At 42.5% G+C, this 24374-nt stretch overlaps 1 protein-coding gene across 2 annotated transcripts in view; it reads left to right on the plus strand.

Annotated features, from left to right (window-relative positions):
* The first annotated feature begins 252 nt into the window (after window positions 1–252).
* TAFA1 (TAFA chemokine like family member 1) overlaps window positions 253–24374 on the plus strand; it is a 348159-nt gene continuing 324037 nt past the window's right edge. For both annotated transcript variants that reach the window (XM_054033318.1, XM_054033319.1), the window contains exons 1-2: window positions 253–653; window positions 2806–2926. In XM_054033318.1, coding sequence (XP_053889293.1) covers window positions 2809–2926 — 118 coding nt within the window. In that variant the 5' untranslated portion in view covers window positions 253–653; window positions 2806–2808. The remainder of the gene's footprint in view (window positions 654–2805; window positions 2927–24374) is intronic.

The following is a 24374-nucleotide window of genomic DNA, read 5'->3' on the forward strand; positions in this document are numbered from 1 at the left end:
TCCTTGTGGTGAAAAGGAGTTTTTCTTTATTTATATATATATAATGTAAAAAATATCAGATGTGCTGGCATTTAAATGCTACTCCAGTTGTTAAGAGATCGTGGGCTAGTATAGCAATTCGTTGTAGCTTGTAATAGAGGTAATGTCACTTTAAGACATGTGATACTTTACAGAGCAGGGATGTATTGAAATAGACTACCGGTACTTACAGCATTGTATAGCAATCCTGCTGTCTACATACAGCTGCTTTACTCTGCATTGAATGCACTGTAGTGAGGCTGCTCTGTCATTAAACATAAACTGATCCTCATCTTTAAGTACACTGGAAGCTGCAAATTATCTCAAGATCACTTCAAAGGTCTCATCAAGCAGAAGGTGACGTTAGGAGATGATTTAAAGGTGAAAATGACAAGGTTTCCACCCCTCAAACCTTGGCCACTTTTCTGACAACACAGTCTGAGAGCTCTGATGTCTTCTTTACTCTGGGAATAGGATTGGTAACGAAAAAGAGAATTTTTTTTTTAAATCCTGATAAAGAAGATTATTGGGAAGCTATTTAAAATCCCTTATTGTGGTACAGATGGATTTTAAAAAGTGTTAGATCTTTCCAATGAACACTAATAGAGTACTCTGCTCTTGGTTGGATTACTCAGGTAAGGAGCTTCTTTAGGATTTAAGATTCAGAAAGCAGATCTTGAACTCATCTGATAATAACTGGAGGAATACTCTCTGTTGTGTGTGTGTGTGTGTGTGTATATATATATATATGTATATTAGCAAGATGCCCTCTTTGCATAAAAACAGTGTGTTCGACAGCAGTTGTAGTGAGCTGACTAACAAGTACATGAAGAAATGAAATGCTAGTAAGGAAGGAATGTTGGGGCTTGAACAAAGTTAATTAAAATAACGTAGTTTGAGGAAGGATGGAAAAGATGTAGTAGTCTAAGAGTGAAAACGTGGTGGGGGGGAGGGATTTCAAAGTCATCTATTCAGTGTGATTAAGAATATGATCCCTGGACACATTTAAAAAAAATAAATAGGAGCTATTGGGAGACTGTAGAAGTTTGGCTTTGCTTCACTGTTTGGCTAGGATTTTAAAGTTCAGGTTAAATAAGAGCACTTTATGCTTGAAATATCAATGCATGTTAGAGTCACCTTTCCCTTTTATGTCATCGTACGAAAGCCTGGGAGCCCCAGAAATGACTAAAAAAGCATTAATTTCTGAAGACACGGGAGGTCCATTGTGAGCTATCTGTTTGGAGGGGGTTGAATCCATGTTGCACTATTACTCAATCCGAAAACAAAGGAGGGAAAGTATACAAAAGTAAACAGTAGGAAGGAAAACTAATTATATGCTGAGTAGTGCATCAGATACACAGAACAGGGAAACAAACAGCCTCATGGTGAGGAAAATAATGTTTTGCTATTTTGCAGTTAATTATACTTGTCAGTTTATTTGGGGGATTTTCGGCCATTAGTCTTTAAAACAATCCTCAAATACCATGCTTATTTATTAAAATAACAAAAATGATCTGTGCATATATTTTATTGACACTTAAGCATCCCTATTATTTTTAATAGTGTGTATTTCCCCAATAAAGAAATCCTGCTGATAGGTCATTTTTTGGATTTTACATTGGTCGCCTCGATCTTTCCTAAATGTTCAGTGTGAAGAGAAGATTTTTAGCTTTAAAGTCTTCCATCCTCAGTGAACATGATGTTCTGCTGATTGGATTATTAGATAGAAAGTGGCATCATGTTATTGGCTGAATAAGGAGAATGCCTGAAGTTTGATTAATTTGGCAATATGAAATGCAGCAGAAGGTGTTATTAAAGAAACTGGACGATATGTAGCGTAGCTGAGCCTTGCAAATTCTACAATCCTTGCAGGTATTGAGAAGGAGCTGTTAAAGTCACAAAGTCTGAGAAAATTTAACCTATTAGTATAATAATAAATGTATGGAAATATCCACCACCTATAATATATCAAGTAGTCAAGTGTGCCAGCATTGGGAGACAGAGAAAGAAGTACACCATTCCTTTTCAGCAAGAGTCTGTCTTTAAATTTTGACACACTCTACCTTATGAAAAGATCAAACCTCCTATTTGCAACATATAAAATTCAGTCTGCCCTTACTATTATTGTTTATGAGCATAGGCCAAACAAAAAGAAGCTGATTTTATCTGGGGACTAGAACACAATTCTGAGAAACAATTACTTTGTTTAGCAGACAGCATTCATTGCAATTAAAAATTAATGTGCACAGAAGTCAAAAACAATAATCCGTTACCTAGTGGGTAGGTATTAGCCTTGCAGCCTTGGGGATGGAGGATGCTTAAAATGCATCTCAGATATCTGATAATGTTGTATGACTATCTGTAATGTATTTAAAGTAGTTTTGATACTGTCTGAGGAGCTCATTTTTTTGGATAGTACTGTAATTTCCCCCCCGGTAAGTTAAATTGCAGAACAGAATGGGAATATTTCCCTGGCTTCTATTTATGTTGTTTTTCTTCAAGTACTTGGATCATTATAGTTTCATTTGTGCCACTGAATTATTAAAGTTACCAAGTCTCCCATGCTGACATCTCTTTACCTCAACTCTCCTTGTTTTTGACACGACCTTTGTCATAGAACCATTGCAACCTGCAAGGAGGCGGGGGGAGGGGGGAGAGGAGGATCAGAGGGTGGGAGAGGAAAGAAACAAAGACATTATAAAGGTAAAAATACTGTTGTAATCACTGCTAAATACTGTGTGTGCTCTAAGGCTATATATAATAATGCCTGTCTAATATTTCATTTAGAGAATGGCAATGGTCTCTGCAATGTCTTGGGTCCTGTATTTGTGGATAAGTGCCTGTGCAATGCTGCTCTGTCAGGGGTCTCTTCATCACACTTTCCAGCAGCATCACCTGCACAGACCAGGTAGGACCAATCAGCTACAGGATGTTGTAAGATTACAGGCACTCTATCCGTGCACTTGTCTGCCTTGATAAATGGTTGAATAATCCTAAAAGTCCCATTTTGTTATTGAACATTTATGAGTTGTTTGTCTACGTATCTCAGAGTATCTTTCTGCTCAGCCTAATGTATGCCTGTTTGGTATTGGTATATGCCTCCTGTTAACATCCTTTTCTAACACCTTCTCAACTCAGAAGGCTGATCACGGGAAACCCATTTTAGATAAGAATTTAATTTCTCTGTTTATTTATTTATTTTTCTGTGTAATAACAGAATAAGTTTTGTCCCCCAGAAGAAATCCTGGTGGCAGAGCTTTGTGTAACTTTATTTGCTGTATCTATGCCAGTCTGGGCACAAATTGTACACTTGCACTGGTATGAGCCAACTTCTGATAATAGCTGAGCCTTTTCACTCTTCCTGAGGTCAGTGGGATGGACTGGGTCTAGATGAGAGCAGAATTTGGCCTAGAAGTTTTAATCTTACTGATGACCATGAGGTTGCAAAAGTACAACTCTGAGTAGAATTCAGGCCTGGGTTTCAGTGGGGCTGGATGGGTGTTACTGAGAGTAAGTTTTAGTTTCTTTGTTTATGGAACGGAAAAGTCAACTGATTTTCACTGACACATCAGAGACTCTATATAAATATTTTCTTTACTTTGATATTCTTCAAACAGAAATTGCTGTTGTTAATTTTCAACGGTAATTACTTTGTGAACCACGTATCATATGCAAAATGTTGAAGAAATGGCATATTAAAGCTCATTATTACCAATAAGTTAGAAACGAGAGAACCTCATGTTGTAATTTCACATACTCTGAACCCAAGGAAAGGAGTGAAAGTTCTTCCCAAGAGAATTAGAGATGAAACAGAGACTATTAACTGGTAATTACACATTATTTAATTTGCAGAAGCAGGTAGATCAAAGCAGAATTAGAATAAGGCTAACATTTTCAAAAGTGATAGGGCTTAGCCTCCTAAATCACTTAGGCACATTTGAATAAAATTGCCCTTAATCTTTAGTGGGTCTAATATGCTGAAACATTTTTTTCCCCAATTGTTTTCACTGCCCAAAAGTGATAGGGTTTTTTTTTTTTTTTTGGATATCTTCTTGCCTTCTCTCAATAATGTAACATAAAATAAGTATAATCATAGCCTGGAGGGGAATGGTTCTAAAAATTTGACTCACAGGCTTTATCTAATGAACAACTATTATGTGTTTTGTGTTGGCTTTAGTAGCCGGCGTTTTAAAGTTAGGGAATACATCCCGTTTTGGTTGTTCTTTTTTTGGAATACACAGAGAAATGCCCATTAAAACACAACAGTGAAATCACCATTGGTGATCTGAGACTGTCCCCTGGCTAAACAAACAAACAAACAAAATACTTGCATAAATAGGTAAAAGGAAAATGTAATCTCATTTTGTAAAATCTCTTGAAACAAGAGACATTATGAGAAAAAATGAGAGCCTGGCCGATCCAGAGCTTTGCCACATTTGCCTAAGCTTGAAAAATCACTTCTTTTATGAAGCAAGAACAGTCACACACTGAATGCATACCAAGTATTGGGGAAATGTGGAAAATGACAAATCTTTCACTCAGAGCTGTGATACAGATATAGTGAAGGTTTTACAGCTGCCTCATCACCTGCTTAGGAACCTCAGAGATTTTCCTCTTGCGAGCCTTTCTCAGGCAGCTACTCCGCACCCTGCATGAGTAAGATTGATGGTGTTCTGATCCCAGGCAGCCAATTTCAGTCTCTCAAGAAATAATCCAGTACATTGACAGATGAGTGGAATTTGACATGGTGTTCACCTCTGATTCAGATTGTTCTGCACCTGGAAAGTACCAGCTAGGGAGGGTCCTTTAGAGGAAACAGAGATTCTGGATGATTTCTACTGTCAGAACATGAAATCAGGACAATGTTTTTATAAGGCCATGAATTTTCAATCTGCTTACTGAATGCAATAGGTTTGTACATAAAAGGGATGGAAATATGTTAACTAGAAAACGGACTGATTTTAATGTATTCAGCTATAGTCCCTAAGCTCTTCCTAGTTATAATATTAGAAATGTGTTTGTTAGTCACTGTACAAGTAAGATTAAAACATTCAGCCAAATAAGGATTAATAAAAATGATGCAGATGAACCAATGTACAATTTCAGTCATTTAATATTTGCATATATGGAATTTTGAGTCATGGCAAAAATAGCTGTGGTCAATAGCAGGTTCAGCATATGTTTTCTCATTTTGTGGGATTACATGGATATTAGTCTGATACTTAATTTAAGAGACATTCTGAACAATTAAAAACTCAATAGTAGAACTACTTTAGTATAGGCGAGGATAATTAAAAGAGACAGATTCCCCCCTGTCTTGTGCCTCTTGTACTTGATGAATGCAAGAGTATCCATTAAATACAAGTACATGCAGTGTTAAAAAAACAAATTCTTATTTAGTGGATTTAGCCTAATAAACTTGAATTTAACTGAATGGATATAGGTATTGAAAGTATCTGTTTCTAATACCAAGGTTAATTCAGTAATGAAACACTATGGATTTCTGGCATGAGTCATTGAAAGGTGAATTTATCAAGTACAGTAGTCCTTTTTTTCTAAAACTTTCTTAAACATTGTAAGTCTTTACCAGAAGCTGGGAATGGGTGACAGGGGATGGATCACTTGATGATTCCCTGTTCTGTTCATTCCCTCTGAAGCACCTGGCATTGGCCACTATCAGAAGACAGGAATCTGGGCTAGATGGACCTTTGGTCTGACCCAGTATGGCCGTTCTTATGTTCTAATGCTTTCACTGCAATATATAGTTCTATAATTCATCATTTTGGTAACCTATAGATGACTTGGCAGAAGGTACAAAATTGCAAACCATTTTATGTGACAGAATTTGTAAGTGACTGTAGCTTTATTTTCTGTGAAATAGTGGCTGAAGGGCACATATAGGATACATTAAATATTACTATGGGTATAACATTGGGCATAACATATTGCACATGTCCATGGACTGTTGTCACATTAACCCAAATGCTTGAATGCATATAATTATGTCTTAGTAAGGCATGTATTAGTGAATATTCTTTTAAAATGAAATAGGTCGGGTGTGTGCATGGAGTTTTTCCTTCCTCTTCACAAAGACTCAAAGGACAAAGTCTTCATTTGGTGTAAACTGACATAGCTCCAATGAGGGCCAGCTCCAGGCACCAGCGAAGAAAGCAGGTGCCTGGGGCGGCCAATGGAAAGGGGCGGCACATCCGGGTCTTCGGCGGCAATTCGGTGGTGGGTCCCTCAGTTCCCCTCAGACCGAAGGACTCGCCGCTGAATTGCCACTGAAGAATGAAGCGGTATGGTAGAGCTGCTGCTGAAATGCCGCCGGTCTCGGTTTTATCGTTCTTTTTTTTTTTTTTTCCCCTGCTTTGCCGCTTGGGGCAGCAAAAAAACTGAAGCTGGCCCTGGCCCCAGTGCGATATAATTCTCTTTAGGTAATATTGTCTTCTGCAGATCCTTATATAAATATATTTCGTTTTCAAGAAAATTATATTATAGAAAGTACGTATGAAAACATGCATAGGATATAACTTTAGGAAGAAGCAATCAATGTTCTCTGAGTACTTAGTTTGGTTTGGATTTAATAAAACACAATGAGAACAATTCCACATTGGCCATTTTAGACTCTAGCATACATACAGTTGTATGGCTGTTGAATTGGCCTGAGGATTAGACTGGACAGGCTGTGATTTAAAGAGTTAGCCAGTGATAGTCCGTTGATCATCTGATTGACAATATTGACTCACTTCTACAGAAGTAGGAAGTAGACATTAAGATTTGTCAAGACACTAAGGTATCAACAAAGCATAGCGAGTCTTAAGGATGCAAATAAATTAAATATTCGCATCAGTGTCACAAATATAGAAAATGATCTCTCATTGTTTTATTATGTACAAGAGATTATATTTCAATTCAGCAAAGAACCTTAATTAGCATTAAATCTAAATGGAATATACACTGGTTAGACCTTGAAGTTAAAAATAAACACAAACATTTCAAGTTACCATAACCTGGATCTTACACCTTTTATCCCATGTAGAATAATTTGTTAAATGTTCAGGATGCCAAGTTGGTCCTACATGGATTTTGTAAAATATAAAGATGCAGACTAGAAACATAGACATACTGTAACAAGGTTGACATTTGCAAAGATGTTAATTAAAAAAATAGGCCTATTCAGAGTGGGAAAAATAGTTGTATCAGCATGAGCTCGCTTAGCGTGTATCAGTGAAGTTGTGGTTGGCTTTCTCAAGGCAGTACGCCAAGAAAGTGCCTAGTAGTTTCTTCTGCTTTTTTTTCTATTGGCAGTGTTTCATGTGTTACTTTGTATTGTAACAAAAATGCATCAAGCGATTCAGTTATATAAATGTTACAAACAGGACTTTAGGTCATACGTACACCTACTAAATACTAAACTATCCATAGTTTTATTTATTGTGGCAGCAGCAGATCTTACACTGATCAAAAATCATCTTGAGAAGAGTTTGCCCATAAATACTAAGAGAAAAAAATCACTACGCCAAAGCAATCTTATAGAAAGGACCTAGGAGGTCCAAACAAGGCCCTAGGAGTTCTCTGAGCTTGTTTCATAAAAGAAAGGCAGCATCTTACAATGACTTGAGCTATGGCTGTGAGCAAGGGACTTTAGTTTTAATCCTGGCTCTGCCACTTACTGGGGAAGCCTTAGGGACATCACTTAGGTCCAAATCTTCAAGAATTGTACTAATCTGGGGTGGCTCCAATTCTGGTATTTATGACATTTTTGGTATTTATGACAATTTATGACATTTTTGTAAAAATGTTGGGCTTAGCCTCGCCGTGCCTGTTTCCTCAGTAAAAATATGAATATAATATTGCCTTGCCTACCTCGCAGGATGGTTGAGAATCCGTGACCTAATCCAATGGGATTTTTGCTATTGATGTTGAGAGGAGCAGGTTTGAAGCTGTATATGGAAAATTATTAGTAATTGTATTCAAGCCAATCAGAATCCATACTGGTGCTGTACTAGAGAACCAGAAAAAAGCAAAAACCATGTACCCTGGCATTCACAGTACAATATGCTCACCACCATCTAACCTCTTAACGCACATCAAGCAGTAAAGGTCAAGTGACCACAAAAGTAATTGCCAATATCACTTGATAATTTATCTTAACACAAACAAAAAAGACATAGGATCAGATTCTGATCTTGTTTACATTGGTGTAAATATGGAGTAAATGCCCTGAAACTAATGAACTTACTCCAGGTTAACACAGACATAAACAAGATCAGAATCTGGTCCAGAGCTTGATATGCTCTAATCAATGAACTGGCTACAGGTACAATATACCTTTTAATATCTTCCTACATCTGTGTCTGCAAATACGTAAACTGTCAGCTACTGAGTTAAGAGTGGTAATATAGAGCAATGTAATGTTACCCCTCCTTGCACGCAAAACAGAATTGATGCTGTGTGTGTAGGAGCCATACAATAAATAGCATAAACAATTTTGGACTGGGTAATGTGAGCAGCTAGGGTGTTATCAGGCAGGACTATACACTGATTTGTGCTCTTGTGATTTGCTTGTCTGGGGCAGTGGATGTCCTAAGAAGATGTAATGACATATCGCTTACAAAAATCCAAGGAATTAAACCTCCAAAAGATGACATGGGCTAGGCCTAAAAAGGCCCTAATTGAAGACAGAACAACATGCTCTGTAGTACCGAGAAACCTCCCTATATATGTCTTTTGAGATATGATAAATAACTACCAGCTTTTTTGGAGCTGTATTCTGTGTACTGGAGCTGTAAAGTTAATGAGACAATCTGGACATTGGAAAGCTGTTCTCAGATCTGGTAGCTTCCCTCTTTAAAAAGTAGGTTGCTGTTAGGAACTTCTACTAAAATAGAAATGCATCCGACGAAGTGGGCATTCACCCACGAAAGCTTATGCTCCAATACATCTGTTAGTCTTAAAGGTGCCACAGGACCCTCTGTTGCTTTTTACTAAAATATGATTGTCCTGATGCATTAAGTACTATGCCTTGGACCTTGTACCGTCCCCATATTTCTGCAGCTAAGTGTGGCTCTGGCCCTTACATTTACAGCAGTGCAGAGGATGTAAAAAGCCCTTGTACCCCCCTTGTGTGGCCTGCATGGGACTGTGCAGAGGTGCAGGGGCTGGGGGGGGGGGGGTGTTGTCATCTTCTACTAGTGTCTTTTAATTTTGCTAAGGCAAGAATGAGAAATGATTTGCTCATTGGAGAACCTCCAGAAACGTTATTCTTTAACCCAGTTTTGCTAGCAGTGTTAATTAGCATTTCTAATGGCTCATCCTTGCTACATTGAGAAGATACCATCATGGGTTCTGAAATTAGACCATGATCTGTTTTTTGTACAATATTTCAACACATGGCTATGGACCTAGCTTGGTAGGGGAACATTGTAGATGTCTTATTTATTATTTGAATTATTGTAGTGCCTAGACTTCCACTCACAGACCTGGACCCCACTGTGCTTGCCATATGCCTTTACCTCAGGGCAACACACAAGGTTATTTATTCTTTGCTGGTGTTCAGTTTTACATCCTACTTTCACCTAGCAGATTTTCAATGTATTATTTATTATTTTGTATTGTGACAGTGCCTAGAGTCCAACCATCTTAGGGTCTTATTGTACTAGATTATCATATAGTAGCTGGCACGCCTTGCCCCAAAATGCTTATAATCCAAAAGACAAGGCACAACAGGTGGATGAAACAAACAAGCAGGCCGGGATGGGGGTTGGAAAAGATGGGGTAACAATAATAATTGGATGTGTGCATTCTTAGCCAATCAAGAGCAGTAATCACAACTCACCATCTGCCTAACCATTGTTAGATTGCATATATGATCCATTTGTTATAGCATATCAAGTTATAGGCCAGATTCTCATCTTGTTGATGTCTGTTGATGTCTGGAGTAAGTTGATTGGTAATTATATCTTCCGTTCACACTTTTTTGTATAGTGTACAGTCTATCATCTTTATGATCCATATCTCACATGCAGTAATTGATTGTATTTTCCATACACACTATTTTGTATTCCCAAACCTGAGCCATTCTTTTTAGGGACAACTCTGAGGAACTGTCCCAGATTGAGGTGTCATTAGAGGAGGTTTTGGAACAGATTGACAAATAAACAGTAATAAGTCACCAGGACCAGCTGGTATTAACCCAAGAGCTCTGAAGGAATGCAAATGTGAAACCTCAGAACTACTGACTGTAGTCTGTAACCTATCATTTAAATCAGCTTCTGTACCAAATGACTGGAGGATAGCTAAGGTGACACCAATTTTTAAAAAGGGCTCCAGAGGTGATCCTGGCAATTACAGGCTGGTAAGCCTGACTTCAGTACCAGGCAAACTGGTTGAAACTATAGTAAAGAACAAAATTGTCAGACACACAGATGAACATAATTTTGGGGGGAAGAGTCAATATGGCTTTTGTAAAGGGAAATCATGCCTCACCAATCTACTAGAATTCTTTGAGGGGGTCAACAAGCATGTGGACAAGGGAGATCCAGTGGATATAGTGTACTTAGGTTTTCAGAAATCCTTTGACAAGGGTCCTCATCAAAGGCTCTTAAGCAAAGTAAGCAGTCATGGATAAGAGGGAAGGTTCTCTCATCGATCAGTAACTGTTTAAAAGATAGAAAACAAAGGGTAGGAATAAATGGTTAGTTTTCAGAATGGAGAGAGGTAAATAATGGTGTCACTCAGGGGTCTGTACTGGGAACAATCCTATTCAACATATTCATAAATGATCTGGAAAAAGGGGTAAACAGTGAGGTGGCAAAATTTGCAGATGATACAAAACTATTCAAGATAGTTAAGTTCCAGGCAGACTGCAGAGAGCTACAAAAGGATCTCTCAAAACTGGGTGACTGGACAACAAAATGGCAGATGATGTTGATAAATACAAAGTAATGCTCTTTGGAAAACATAATCCCAACTATACATATAAAATGATGGGTTCTAAATTAGCTGTTACCACTCAAGAACGAGATCTTGGAGTCATTTTGGATAGTTCTCTGAAAACATCCACTCAGTGTTCAATGGCAGTCAAAAAAGTGAACAAAATGTTGGGAATCATTAAGAAAGGGATAGATAATAAGACAGAAAATATCATACTGCTGCTATATACATCCATGGTATGCCCACATCTTGAATAATGTGTGCAGATGCGGTTGCCCCATCTCAAAATAGATATATTGGACTTGGAAAAGGTTCAGAAAAGGGCAACAAAAATGATTAGGGGTATGGAATGATTGCTATATGAGGAGAGATTAATAAAACTGGGACTTTTCAGCTTGGAAAAGAGATGACTAAGGGGGGATATGATAGCGGTCTATAAAATCATGACTGGTGTGGAGAAAGTAAATAAGGAAGTTTTATTTACTCCTTCTCATAACACAAGGACTAGGGGAAATTAATGAAACCAAATGAAATTAATAGGCAGTAGATTTAAAACAAACAAAAGGAAGTATTTTTTTCACACAATACACAGTCAACCTGTGGAACTCCTTGCCAGAGGATGTTGTGAAGGCCAAGACTATAACAGGGTTAAAAAAAGAACTAGATAAGTTCATGGAGGATAGGTCCACCAATGGTTATTATCCAAGATGGACAGGGATGGTGTCCCTAGCCTTTGTTTGCCAGAAGCTGGGAATGGGTGACTGGGGATGGATCACTTGATGATTCCCTGTTCTGTTCATTCCCTCTGGGGCACCTGGCATTGGTCACTGTCGGAAGACACGATACTGGGCTAGATGGACCTTTGGTCTGACCCAGTATGGTCATTCTTATGTTCTTATGTATAGTGTACTGTCTACCATCTTTATGACCCATATCTCACATGCAGTAATTGTTTAGGATGGTGGTAAAGCCTATAAAGTTTCTGTAACAGGATTTTATGGCTTTCAACAATCGGAAAGAGATGGGGTGTGCCCTTCAAGAGTTCCAGGAATCAAAGGGACTATTGCAACACTATACCTTTTAATGGGTATGTCTATACTAGACTTTTTTTAACCTTGAATTAATTGGCTGTCAATAAACTCAAAGTTATTAACACATTTGTAAATGCTAGTCAGGACACTCCCTGATCAATTAACTCCAAGTAAAAACATCTAATGGAGACCAGTCCAGCTAGAGCTCTGATGCTTTATCCCCTTATGTAGCAGAGCAAGAATTTTACAACGGCTGCCATGCCATCGCTGGTTTAAACAGATACTGCAGATGTAGAGCTTTCCGGCTGGAGAAGCTTAGGCCAATGCTTTCACCAGAATGCTTGATCCATCTCCACCTCCTGCGGACCCATGTACATTGGACAAAGGGGATGGGCTATTGCCACAGAAAAACTAATGCTTGGTAGGGAGTCAAAGGGCCTACAGAATTTCTCCATTTATGTACAATTAGGCACTAGCAAGGATCCTGTCCGTTACTCAGTGATACAGCTCCTCATCCTGCCTCAGGTATCTGCCTAGCAACTCCAGGCTGCAGGTGTGTGGGGTCATACTGCTGAATGGGGTGGTTTGTTACTTGTGATCCAGTAAGGTGAATTAAACTGAGCCGGAGTCTGTGCTGCAGTCTGATGGGCTGCCAAGAACAGAGGGTCCAGCGTGTGCCAGGGGGCACTGAGCAGCTGGCTGTGAGAGATACTGTTTCAAAACAACTGTTGGAAGCATTTCTGTATCTCCTAAGATCAGCCCTTCCATACACACTGTGTGAAAGAACTCCTGGGTGATAACAGGAGTCTCTCGATACTCGCTGATACACGTACCTTTTGGATGCACCTTTTTGCACATAAACCCCTGTGCCCTGACCACACTTTGTCCCCACCTCCTGGTGTGCCCACGTCCACTCTCCCCAGCGCTCAGTTGAGAGTAGACACAGCGGCTTGCTCTCTGCCATGGGGCATTCTGCATATTTCTCTATATGTCACCAAGGCCATGCTTTGGAGGTGCTGAATAAAAAGCAAATACCCGGCGCTAGTGCTTTGCCTCACATCCGCACTCAGCAGCATGAGGATTGAATCCCTGCTGGATATCTTCTTTTCCCACACCCATGTGTCAAAACTCAGTCTCTGTTTGAGAGCAGCGGGGTGTGTATGTGTAGGGGGGATGATGTGAGTCACAAAGGGACCTTTCAATGCACCGTAATGCTTGTATCTTGCTGTCACAGTATTGCAAGACTGTGGGGATTCATACCGTGGTGGCTAAGCCCCAAGAAAAATTAGACACAAATATAAACCCCAAAGGCAATATCCATTATTTCTACATTGACATGGTTCTGCTGATAACATCAGAAACCTGCCTTTAATTACTGGCCTATTTAAGTTCAACGCTGATTTGTATTTGAAAAGGGACTATCAAGTGCATTTCCTCTTAACATGCAAGTGATCTCACCCTTTTGTTTTAGTCTTCCCTCCTGTAATCTTTTACATTTCCTTTTGAATGTTTTCTTTTCCTCTCTGTCGTGAAATCAACCCTTTACGATGAGCACGATTTATTTTCCTTGTGGGATTCAGCATTTCCACTATCCTCCAGAGTTATAAACAGAACTGTTCTTTCCAGAACTGGAGACTCCTTTCCACTGTGCTTTAGGCAGGTACCACTGGGGCTGCAGCCCAGCTCAAGTCTAAATTTATTAGTCTCAGTCAAGGATGCACAGTGGGGAATTGGGGTGCAAGTTAAAATGAATGCAGTTCCAAAGTACCACATATAAATTCATGACTCATATTATTAGGCTCTGTTAATAAGATTATTTTCTGGCATCTATCGCTGTACCATCTTGCAGAATGTTCCAAATGGGCAGCCTTCTCATTTCCTTTATTAGTTTAAAAACCCAGTCCCGCTCCTGTCAAAAGAGACAGGAAAACTCTTGATTTCAGCTGGTGCAGGATTAGAGCCTAGGTTACTAGCAATTGTACGTTCGTATCTTACAGCTGTGCAACTGCAATTCTTCCTTTACTTCAGTGGAAGAAGGAGACATACTTTGCATTAGAGTAGCCTGATTTTTTTGGAGAGCAGACTGGTGGCAGAAATAGAAGGGCCCAACCCTGAAAACCCTTGCTCATATGCTTCGTCCCATTCAAGGTAACGGAATGACCCGTGAACAAGGACTACTTGTGCACGTCAGGACTTACAGGAACAGATCTTAAAATGTTTACCTTTGGAAAGATCCAGAGTACCTGGAATTCCCATTGAAGTTAATGGTTGTTATGGGTGCTCAGGTCAAATCTTAAGGCCCAACCCCGCAAGGTATTGAGTAGCTGCCACAAGGCACTATGATACTGAGATCAGAGAATGGGGCAGCACAGGGCTTGCCCAGCATGCCTCACTGCATTTATCCAAAGAGACCACAAGGTGTGGAGGATCTACTGTGGCCTGGAGCAGCTAGGCTTCCCTCTACTACAGTGGCCCCATCGAGATGACTCCTATTTGGAGTGTGTACTGTGTGGGTGGATTCAGGCCATGAAGAATGTTTGTGAATGTAAGGCTGTCTTTAAAAATGGAAGGCACAGCTAGTAACTCCCATTGAGAATTGTGGTTGCTGAGCTCTTTTGAAAACCTGTCTCAAAGATTTTTCTTCCACCACTTTCAACTACTTTTTAAGGTGTGTGTGTGTGTGTGTGGTGTGCACGCACACATAACAGACTGTACTTACCACTGGCTGAATAGTGTATTCTATTGTTAGAAAACACAAGGATTTTAAATCCTTGTATCTCCGCATATTAGCATTGCTATTAAAAACATGGGTAAAAATATAAATATACAATTGTTCTTCTTAACTTCTGAGGATAGGACAAGAATCAATGGGCTTAAATTGCAGTATGGGCAGTTTAGGTTGGATATTAGGAAAAACTTCCTAACTGTCAGGGTGGTTAAGCACAGGAATAAATTGCCTAGGGAGGTTGTGGAATCTCCATCATTGGGGATTTTTAAGAGCAGGTTGGACAAACACCTGTCAGGGGAGGTCTAGATAATACTTAGTCCTGCCTTGAGTGCAGGGGACTGGAGTAGATAACCTCTCGAGGTCCCTTCCAGTTCTATGATTCTATAAGCTTATCCAGCACTTCTTGAGAACCCAAAGTTCCCATTGGTATGGAGCAGAGGTGGGCAAACTACGGCCCGTGGGCCACAACAGGCCCGTGGAACCCTCCTGCCCGGCCCCTGAGCTCCTGGTGTGGGAGGCTTGCCCCCCACACTTCCCCTGCTGTTTCCCTCCCCCGCAGCCTCAGCTCGCCCCACCACCAACGCAATGCTCTGGGCGGTGAGACTGCGAGCTCCTGGGGCAGCACAGCTGCAGAGCTTGGCCTGATCCGGTGCTCTGTGCTGCATGCCTGTAGCGCCCCCAGCCACCAGTGCTCCAGGCAGTGCGGTAAGGGGGCAGGGAGCAGGGGGTTGGATAGAGGGCAGGAGAGTTCGGGGTGGTGGTCAGAGGGCGGGGGTGTAGATGGGGTGGGGAGGTCAGGGGGAGCAGAGAGGTTGAATGGGGACAGAGGTTCAGGGGGGCAGTCAGGAAGGAGCGGGGTGGTTGGATGGGGCAGCGGCGGGCAGTCAGGGGCGGGGGTTCCGCGGGCCGTCAGGGGACAGGGAGCGGGGGCGCGGGGGCGGTGGATGGGGCAGGGGAGCCGTCAGGGAACGGGGGTGTTGGATGGGACAGGAGTCCCGGGGGTGGGCCGATGCGGCCCTCAGGCCAAAAAGTTTGCCTGCCCCTAGTATGGAGTCATGTCATTCATATGGAGACATAGCTTTTGTTTTCTTGTAATATTACACGTTGGATATTGTTTCTCAGATATGTTTCCTATCAGCCAATGAACTAAACACCATGGGCAAAAATCTCTGCTGGCGTAACCCCGTTTAAATCAATGAAGTTATGTGAATAGTAACTTTGGCTTTAAATATTTTAAAATGTTGTAACAAATGCATTGATCAGAAAGAAGGAAATTTGGTCTTACTGTTTCATGAAGTCTAAATAATACTGTCAGCCTGCAAGCTATATAGATCAGATTGAGAGAGGGCAAGAACCACAGTAAAGTAGCTGCACACACTTTGATAAAACTTTATTATCTTTTTTTAGTGTCCTCATTAATACACTTCAAAAATGCAGTTAAGTATTTCTGGCAAGCAAAGCTTCAGTGTAATTTTACAGTATTGTAAAGGATTTATTAATTATAATCTTTTCTTGCAGAGTCTATTTATATTTGATCATGACATTAATTGGTTGCCAAAACAAACTAGAGTTAATTGCATTTAATTAAGTTGGAAGCAAGTAAGGATAGTTTATTTAGCAAAGAAAGTTCCACTGATGTATTTGTTTATTTTTAAAAGAATATGATTAAGCTAAGAAAATCTATATCTATTTTTATAGATTAAATATTTTGTGGAATGCACTGGTAAAAACAGATGGGGAATGGCATTCTTTGTTAAATGGGATGCAGGGTGATAAAAAGATAACAAGTATTCTTACAATATATTCTTACCTGAACCTCTTAAATCTAATAGTCTGATTCTGTATTTTTTAGAATTTTAAGAGTTGGTTCACTGTTTTTTACTTCAGCGCCATTACTCTATATTTACAGATGGTGCAACTGAGATCAGTTCTATGAACAGGTGAGGTTTTCCACCATATATTTGACAGAAGCAAAAAATCACATGGGAGAAAGGTGGCTTCAGTGTAGCTAGGCTGATTTATACCGGCTGAGGATTTGGGGGAGGGTGTATTGGGTAAGTAAGTTATAGTGAAAAACACCATGAATGTGACTAAATAGCTATTTTTCATCACACACACACACATACACACACACACACACAATCAACCAGCTTTTCTATTCAGAAGCTTTTCAACACTAAGGCCTGGTCTACACTAGAAGGTTATGTCGAATTTAGCAGTGTTAAATCAAATTAACCCTGCACCCGTCCACACAACAAAGCTATTTATTTCGACATAGAGGTCTCTTAAATTCGATTTCTGTACTCCTCCCCAACGAGGGGAGTAGCGCTAAATTCGACATGGCCATGTCGAATTAGGGTAGGTGTGGATGGAAATCGATGCTAATAGCTCCGGGAGCTATCCCACAGTGCACCGCTCTGTTGACGCTCTGGACAGCAGTCCGAGCTCGGATGTTCTGACCAGCCACACAGGAAAGCCCCGGGAAAATTTGAATTCCTTTTCCTGTCTGGGCAGTTTGAATCTCATTTCCTGTTTGGACATCGTGGCGAGCTCAGCAGCACTGGCAACGATGCAGAGTTCTCCAGCAGAGGTGACCATGCAATCGCTGAATAGAAAGAGGGCCCCAGCATGGACTGATCAGGAAGTCTTGGATCTGATCGCTGTGTGGGGCGATGAGTCTGTGCTTTCGGAGCTGCGATCGAAAAGATGGAATGCAAAGATCTACGAGAAGATCTCAAAAGCCATGACAGAGAGAGGATACAGCCGGGATGCAACGCAGTGCCGCGTGAAAATCAAGGACCTGAGACAAGCGTACCAGAAGACCAAAGAGTCAAACAGACGCTCTGGATCCCAGCTCCAGACATGCCGTTTCTACGAGGCACTGCATTCCATTCTAGGTGTGGCCGCCACCACTACCCCACCACTGACCGTGGACTCTGAGGATGGGATATTGTCGACGGCTGCTTCCTCAGAGATGTTAGCGGACGGGGAAGATGAGGAAGGTGAGGAGGAGGACGAGGCAGTTGACAGCGCTTACAACGCTGATTTCCCAGACAGCCAGGATCTCTTCATCACCCTCACAAAGATCCCCTACCAACCGTCCCCAGGCGTTAACCCAGACCCTGAATCAGGGGAAGGATCAGTCAGTAAGTGTTTTAAACATGTAAACATTTATTTTGAACAGAACAGGAATATTAACAATGGGTTTTTCATGATTTGTTTGCCCTAGGCGCTTAACGTTTTAGTCCTTGGCAGTGCAACTACTGCAAAAGAATCTAACAATGTCCGGATGTCCGGTTTATCATGATTAGTTTGCCCTAGGTGCTCTACTTTTTAGTCCTTGCCAGTGTAGCTACTGGAAAAGAAGGTCTATATGTCCGGGGATAGAGCTGAAATCCTCATGGGACATCTCCACGAAGCTCTCCTGGAGGTAATTGGAAAGCCTTTGCATGAGGTTCCTGGGGAGAGCGACCTTATTGTGGCCTCCATGGTAGGAAACTTTTCCTCGCCAGGCTATCATCAAGTACTCTGGGATCATTGCCTTGCAGAGCATGGTGGCATACGGCCCTGGTTTTTGCTGGCTTTCACGCAGCATGCGTTCTTTCTCGGTCTCAGAAATTCTCAGCAGAGTGATGTCGCTCATGGTGACCCCCTTAGAATTAGGGGAATGTTACTATTGGGACTGCTTGCCTGTTCCTTTACAGAACTGTCACCGGCGGTTTACAGCCACACGGTGGAGGCGGGAGAGGGGCAGCATACAGGGATCTTTCCCGGGGACAGCCGCGAGGGGGTGGGACAGGGGCAGAGTTCATGCTTGCCGGATTGCCGGCAGCAGGAATTGGCCAACGATAGGAGCATTGCTTTGAACGTGAAAGGAAGGCACTGCTATAATTTAAGTTTTAAGCAGCCAAAAGTCTACGGCTTACCATGTCAACCTGCTACCCGAATTCCGCTGTCCTGCCCCGCTTGTCTGATCTCCACTGCAAGACCCCAGGCACTGAATGCGAAGGCCGAAAATTCGACCTTGTCCTGAGTGCGCATGTGATAGGTGCTGTGCATGGTCTTGTTCACAGAGAAAGACTATGTTCATTGTTCACAAAAAATTATCTTTGTGAGGAATTCACTCCCTTTTTCCCATCCCACAGCTGCGAATGTCTCCCGACCTACCCTGGTATCCCCCTCGCAGAGGCAGGCGCAGATTAGGCGGAGAAAGAAAAGGACACGGGACGACCTGTTCTCAGAACTTATGGGCTGCTCCCGAGCCGATGCGGCCCAGCAGACCCAGTGGAGGGAGAGCATGTCGCAATACCAGCGAGCACACAGTGAATGGGAGGAGAGGTGGTGGCAGGAAGACCAGCAGGCGACTCAAACCCTGCTTGGACTAATGAGGGAACAAACGGACACACTCCGGTGCCTTGTGGATGTTCTGCAGGACCGGAGGCAGGAGGACAGAGCCCCGCTGCAGTCTATCTCTAACCATCCTCCCCCGCCACAAACTCCCATACCCCCCTCACCCAAAGTCCCAAGAAGGAGGGGCAGCAGGGGCCGTGAAAACTGTCACTCCACCCCTGCAGACTGCTCAAGTACCAGAAGGCTCTCATTCCCAGAAATTTGATAAGTCCTTTCTTTCCCGCCTCACCCAAGCCCCCGTCCCAGTTTCATCTCCTAACTGTGTAGTTGCTAATAAAAGATACCTTTCTGTTAATTACTGTTTCCATCATGTTCTTTTAGGGGAGAGTGTGTTTGAAGGGGGGGAAGGGAGTTGGTAATTGGAGAGGACAGTCACCTTTAACAGGGTACAGACACGGGGGCAGGTTCAGCAGAAGGTCACACACACATTGCAGTCACTAGGCATTTTTAAACGTGTGTTGGAAGGCGGGAGGGGGTGAACGGGGTATGTAGCTGGAGAGGATAGTCAACAGTAAGTGGGTAAAGAAACGGGGGCAGGTTCAGCTTCTCTTTAAACAAACTTAATAGTCACAGGTTACCCTGCTCACTGAGGAACCTAGCTTTCAAAGCCTCCCGGATGCACAGCGCATCCCGCTGGGCTCTTCTAATCGCACGGCTGTCTGGCTGGGTGTAATCAGCAGCCAGACTATTCGCCTCAACCTCCCACCCCACCATAAAAGTCTCCCCCTTGCTCTCACAGAGATTGTGGAGCACACAGCAAGCTGCAATAACAATGGGGATATTGGTTTCGCCGAGATCACAGCGAGTCAGTAAGCTTCTCCATCTCCCCTTGAGACATCCAAAAGCACACTCCACCACCATTCTGCACTTGCTCAGCCGGTAGTTGAAAAGTTCTTTTTCAGTGTCCAGGATGCCTGTATAGGGCTTCATGAGCCAGGGCATTAGCGGGTAGGCTGGGTCCCTGAGGATCACTATAGGCATCTCCACATCCCCAACAGTTATTTTCTGGTCTGGGACGTTTCCAAGGGTCACTACCTTTGACAACAGTAGCTCAACGATTGCGTTGGCTACTTGCATCACAGCAACCCCCACGGTAGATTTGCCAACGCCAAAGTGATTCGCGACTGATCAGTAGCTGTCTGGCGTTGCAAGCTTCCAGAGGGCTATGGCCACTCACTTCTGGACAGTCAGGGCTGCTCGCATCCAGGCGTCCTTGCACTTCAGGGCAGGAGACAGCAACTCACAAAGTTCCAGGAAAGTTCCCTTCCTCATACGAAAGTTTCGCAGCCACTGTGATTCATCCCAGACCTGCAGCACTATGCGGTCCCACCAGTCCGTGCTTGTTTCCCGGGCCCAGAATCGCCGTTCCACAGCATCAACATGACCCATTGCCACCATGATGTTCACGGCGTGGGGTCCCGTGCTTTGTGAGAGGTCTGTGCCACTCTCAGACTTCATGTCCTCACCGCGCTGCCGTAGCCTCCTCGCTCGATTTCTCAGCATCTGCCTCTGGAAAAAGTGAATGATAAGGTGTGAGGTGTTGACAACAGCCATAACTGCAGTGATGGTTGCAGTGGGCTCCATGCTCGCAGTGCTGTGGCGTCCGCGCTGTCACTCACCAGAAAAGTGCGCAAACTGATTGCCAGCCGGCGCTTTCAGGGAGGGAGGGCGGGAGTGACGGTTGGATGATGACAGTTACCCATAACCACCCTCGACACATTTTTTTCCCCAGCAGGCATTGGGGGCTCGACCCAGAATTCCAATGGGCAGCGGGGACTGCGGGAACTGTGGGATAGCTGCCCACAGTGCACCGCTTCCAATGTCAACACTTGCCCCGTTAGTGTGGACTCACAAAGTCGAATTACTGTCCTTAGTGTGGATACCACATGTTCGACTTTGTAATATCGATTCCACATATTCGATTTAAGTACAATCGAACTACTCTCGTATGTAGACATACCCTAATAGTTGATTCTAGAATCAGAATGGAGTGAAGAATTCTATAAAAGGTCTTAGCACCTTATGGGAAAATTGATTTAATGAGATATAACTGGATGTGTTTATTTAAAAAAGAGGAAAACTTATAGCTTTCTATGTTTTTCTCGGTTTTTCTTTGTGCCCTTTTAAGTAAATATTTCTACTAGTGTCAGGATTTCTTTGTTATCCCAGGGAAAAATGTAAAGCCAGTGATGAAGGCATTATCCTTTCAAAGGATAAATCCTGCCCGGTAGCGTGTAGCCAGATAAGCCAGCCAGTGCATTCTTCCCAAGAGAAATCCAAGCAGCATAGAGAAGGTTGGCCTGTCAGGATGTCCCTGTCTGCTTGTTTTAGTTCAGCTCTGGAGTAACTTTCTCATGACTTGTAACTGTGTCTTTTGTGTGGTGTGAAAATATGTGTGAGGTGTTTTCTGGCTCTTTTATGTCATTCATCTGTGATAAGTAGCATTACCCACATGTAGCTCTTGTTATGCTTATTTCTGTAGTGGGAGGCTTTAAGTTTGGGGGTCTCCAGAGGAGCCAGAGAGCATTGCTATGTAGTAAGATGACAAATATCAGGGGGAAATAATATAATGGAAGGCTTTCAAAGGGTTTGTTTCTGGTTTGAATTTTAGGGCAAAGGTGCAAAGCAGGGATCTGGTGGGGGAATTATCCTATCCAAACCGGTTGCCACATCACATCTGTAATGCAGTAATTATTGTAGTGGTATCAGATAATTTGAACTGAATTAAAATGTAGTTTGTTTTCCTAGTGTGCTGGAAACTGACTTTCCATGACTGAAAAGCCAGTGCGTTCTCCCCCAGCCAGCCTTAACTTGTATACTGTCCCCCCACCAATAAATAGATGATCCCTTTTGTTCTAGCCGAGTTTTTCTTTTTATTTCTACAATCTGTTTCTAGTTGGCGGGTGGGGAAATCAGTTATGGATCAAATGAAGCCATTTGTCATGGATTAATGCATGTAAATGCCTTGATGACAGCAGGAGACAAAAGCATGTAGGAGTCTGGGGTGCTGACTTTGGAAGAAAAAAATTAATGAAGCCAGCAAAACAGTGATAGTATACAGCAGAGTCATTTTAGGCTCTGACTGTATTCAGACTCTAAGAGTAAAATAATATTTTCTTCTCTCTCCTTCATCCTCTTTCCATTTAATTAAGCCTTATCCTAATGCACAGTGACCTCTGCTGAGGGAAAAGGTGTTTTTGGCAGCGTCAGGCTTCCTCATAGCTATTATACGACAAGATTCTCTCCTTATTAGAACCCAGCTATATGGGGTGGGGAGAGACAGGCACAATTTATAGTTAGGGAAGATTAAATGAAGAGAAGCTAGGAACAGAGATGCTCATTCCACTTCACCATGCATGTCCCAGTTTGGCATTAAAGTCATTAAAAGCAATATATTTGGGGGCATCTGAATTGTTATGGACTATGCCATGCAAAGGTGACATTTGACTGTTGCAGCCAGGATGTTCTCATCAGGCTCTTGTTCTTAAACGGTTTACCTTTCTTCTCCCCCAGTGGAGGGTGGAATCAGGTAATTATTTAGATGTGAGGGCATGTTTACACTTACCGATAGAGCGACACTGTTGCAATCAATGCAGTGAGTGTCGATTTAGCGGGTCTGGTGAAGACACACCATCAATTTGGCGAGCACTCTCCCATAGATTTGTGTACTCCACCTCCCTGAGAAGAGTAAGGGAGTCGATGGTAGCCACCGCGGTAAGTGGATCTAACTACGTTGACTTCAGTTACATTATTCATATAACTGAAGTTGCATAATTTAGATGGATTTAGTTCAGTAGTGTAGACCAGCCCATATTATACTAATGGTAGCATTAGTATTGATCAGAACTATTTGACTTCAATTCACTGGATTTTTTGCCACGTTTCCTCCCCCCCCCACCCCCAGCTACTTACGTTAGTTTAGTTTCATTATTAGCTTCTGTTTGGGAAATTTTTGACCAAGCCTTGAGCAGACTCCAGGGGTGAAAGTAACTTAAAGGACTTATTGGTATGCCGGAGTCCAGAGCGGAGGTGGGGTGTCAACCGTAAGAGGTGGGGCTTCAACTGGAAGGGGCGGGGCCGTTCAAGATTGAAAGGCCCTGGGGCTCCGGCTGTGCTTGGGAGCCCCAGGGCCTTTAAATCACCCCGGAGCTATCAGCTGCAGAGGCATCTGGGAGCCCCGGGGCTCAGGGGCGAATTAAAGGGCCCGGGGCTCCCCGCAGAGGCCGGAGCTCCAGGCCCTTTAAAGAGCCACCGCAGAAGCTGGTCCGGTCCAGCACGGTGTACTGGCTCTTGCCGGTACACCGTACCAGACCAGACCGGCTTACTTTCACCTCTGACAGACTCTTACTGCATACAAAAAGCAAATATACCCCGTTATTGTTTGGGTTTCCCTTTGCATTGATTTTGTGTATTTGTGTGATTGTAAGAGCTTTTACCTTCACATCCCAAACCTCTTCTCCACCTTGATCCGGCCATGAAGTAATAATGCTGCGTGTATAGCACCGTTCTTCTGCCATGGAAGTAAGTGTGCTGTGTGGGTGACCGGTTCAATATAGCAACTCAGAATCAGGCTGGGGGAATTGGCGCTGGAAAACAGAAAGCTGTTTAAACAGGTCTATTTTTTAAAATGAACAAATACTGAAGAAAAAGTGTGACTCAGTTAAAAGATAAGGGGATTTGTGCTTTGTTTGAATTGTTTGAAAGTTTCTTTTATTAAAATAGTTCTTTGCCATTTTAGCTTGGATTTCAGTTGGCTTTGGATTGACTGTCGCTGTGTAGTGTGTTGTGGCGGTGTTTTGTCTGAGCACTGTGATATGAAGAGAGATTCTGTTGTATTGGTTCTAGTTTTCTTTGGAGACTCGGCTTGTTTACACAGTGGGGTAATGTGCTCTATGGGGGTGTGATTTATAAAGTGCACTAATGTGTTGTGCCTTAATTGATCCGTGTAGACCCTGCTGGTGTGCACTAAAGGTTCCTCAGTGTGCTTTAATATAGTACTAGTACATTGAGATGTTCTAGGGAACCTTCAGCATACATCACCTTTAGCATACACAAGTGGTGGGCAGCCCGCGGGCCGCATACGGCCCATCAGGGTAATCTGATTGCGGGGCCGTGAGACATTTTGCTGATGTTGACCGTCTGCACGCACCTCCCCCGCCACTCCGCAGCTCCCAGTGGCCATGGTTCACCGTTCCCAGCCACATGGGGAGTCAAGGGGACAGTATTAGACTTATAACAGTTGCAACTTC

The sequence above is a fragment of the Malaclemys terrapin genome, chromosome 7 (genome assembly GCF_027887155.1).
Source record: "Malaclemys terrapin pileata isolate rMalTer1 chromosome 7, rMalTer1.hap1, whole genome shotgun sequence".
Lineage (NCBI taxonomy): Eukaryota > Metazoa > Chordata > Testudines > Emydidae > Malaclemys > Malaclemys terrapin.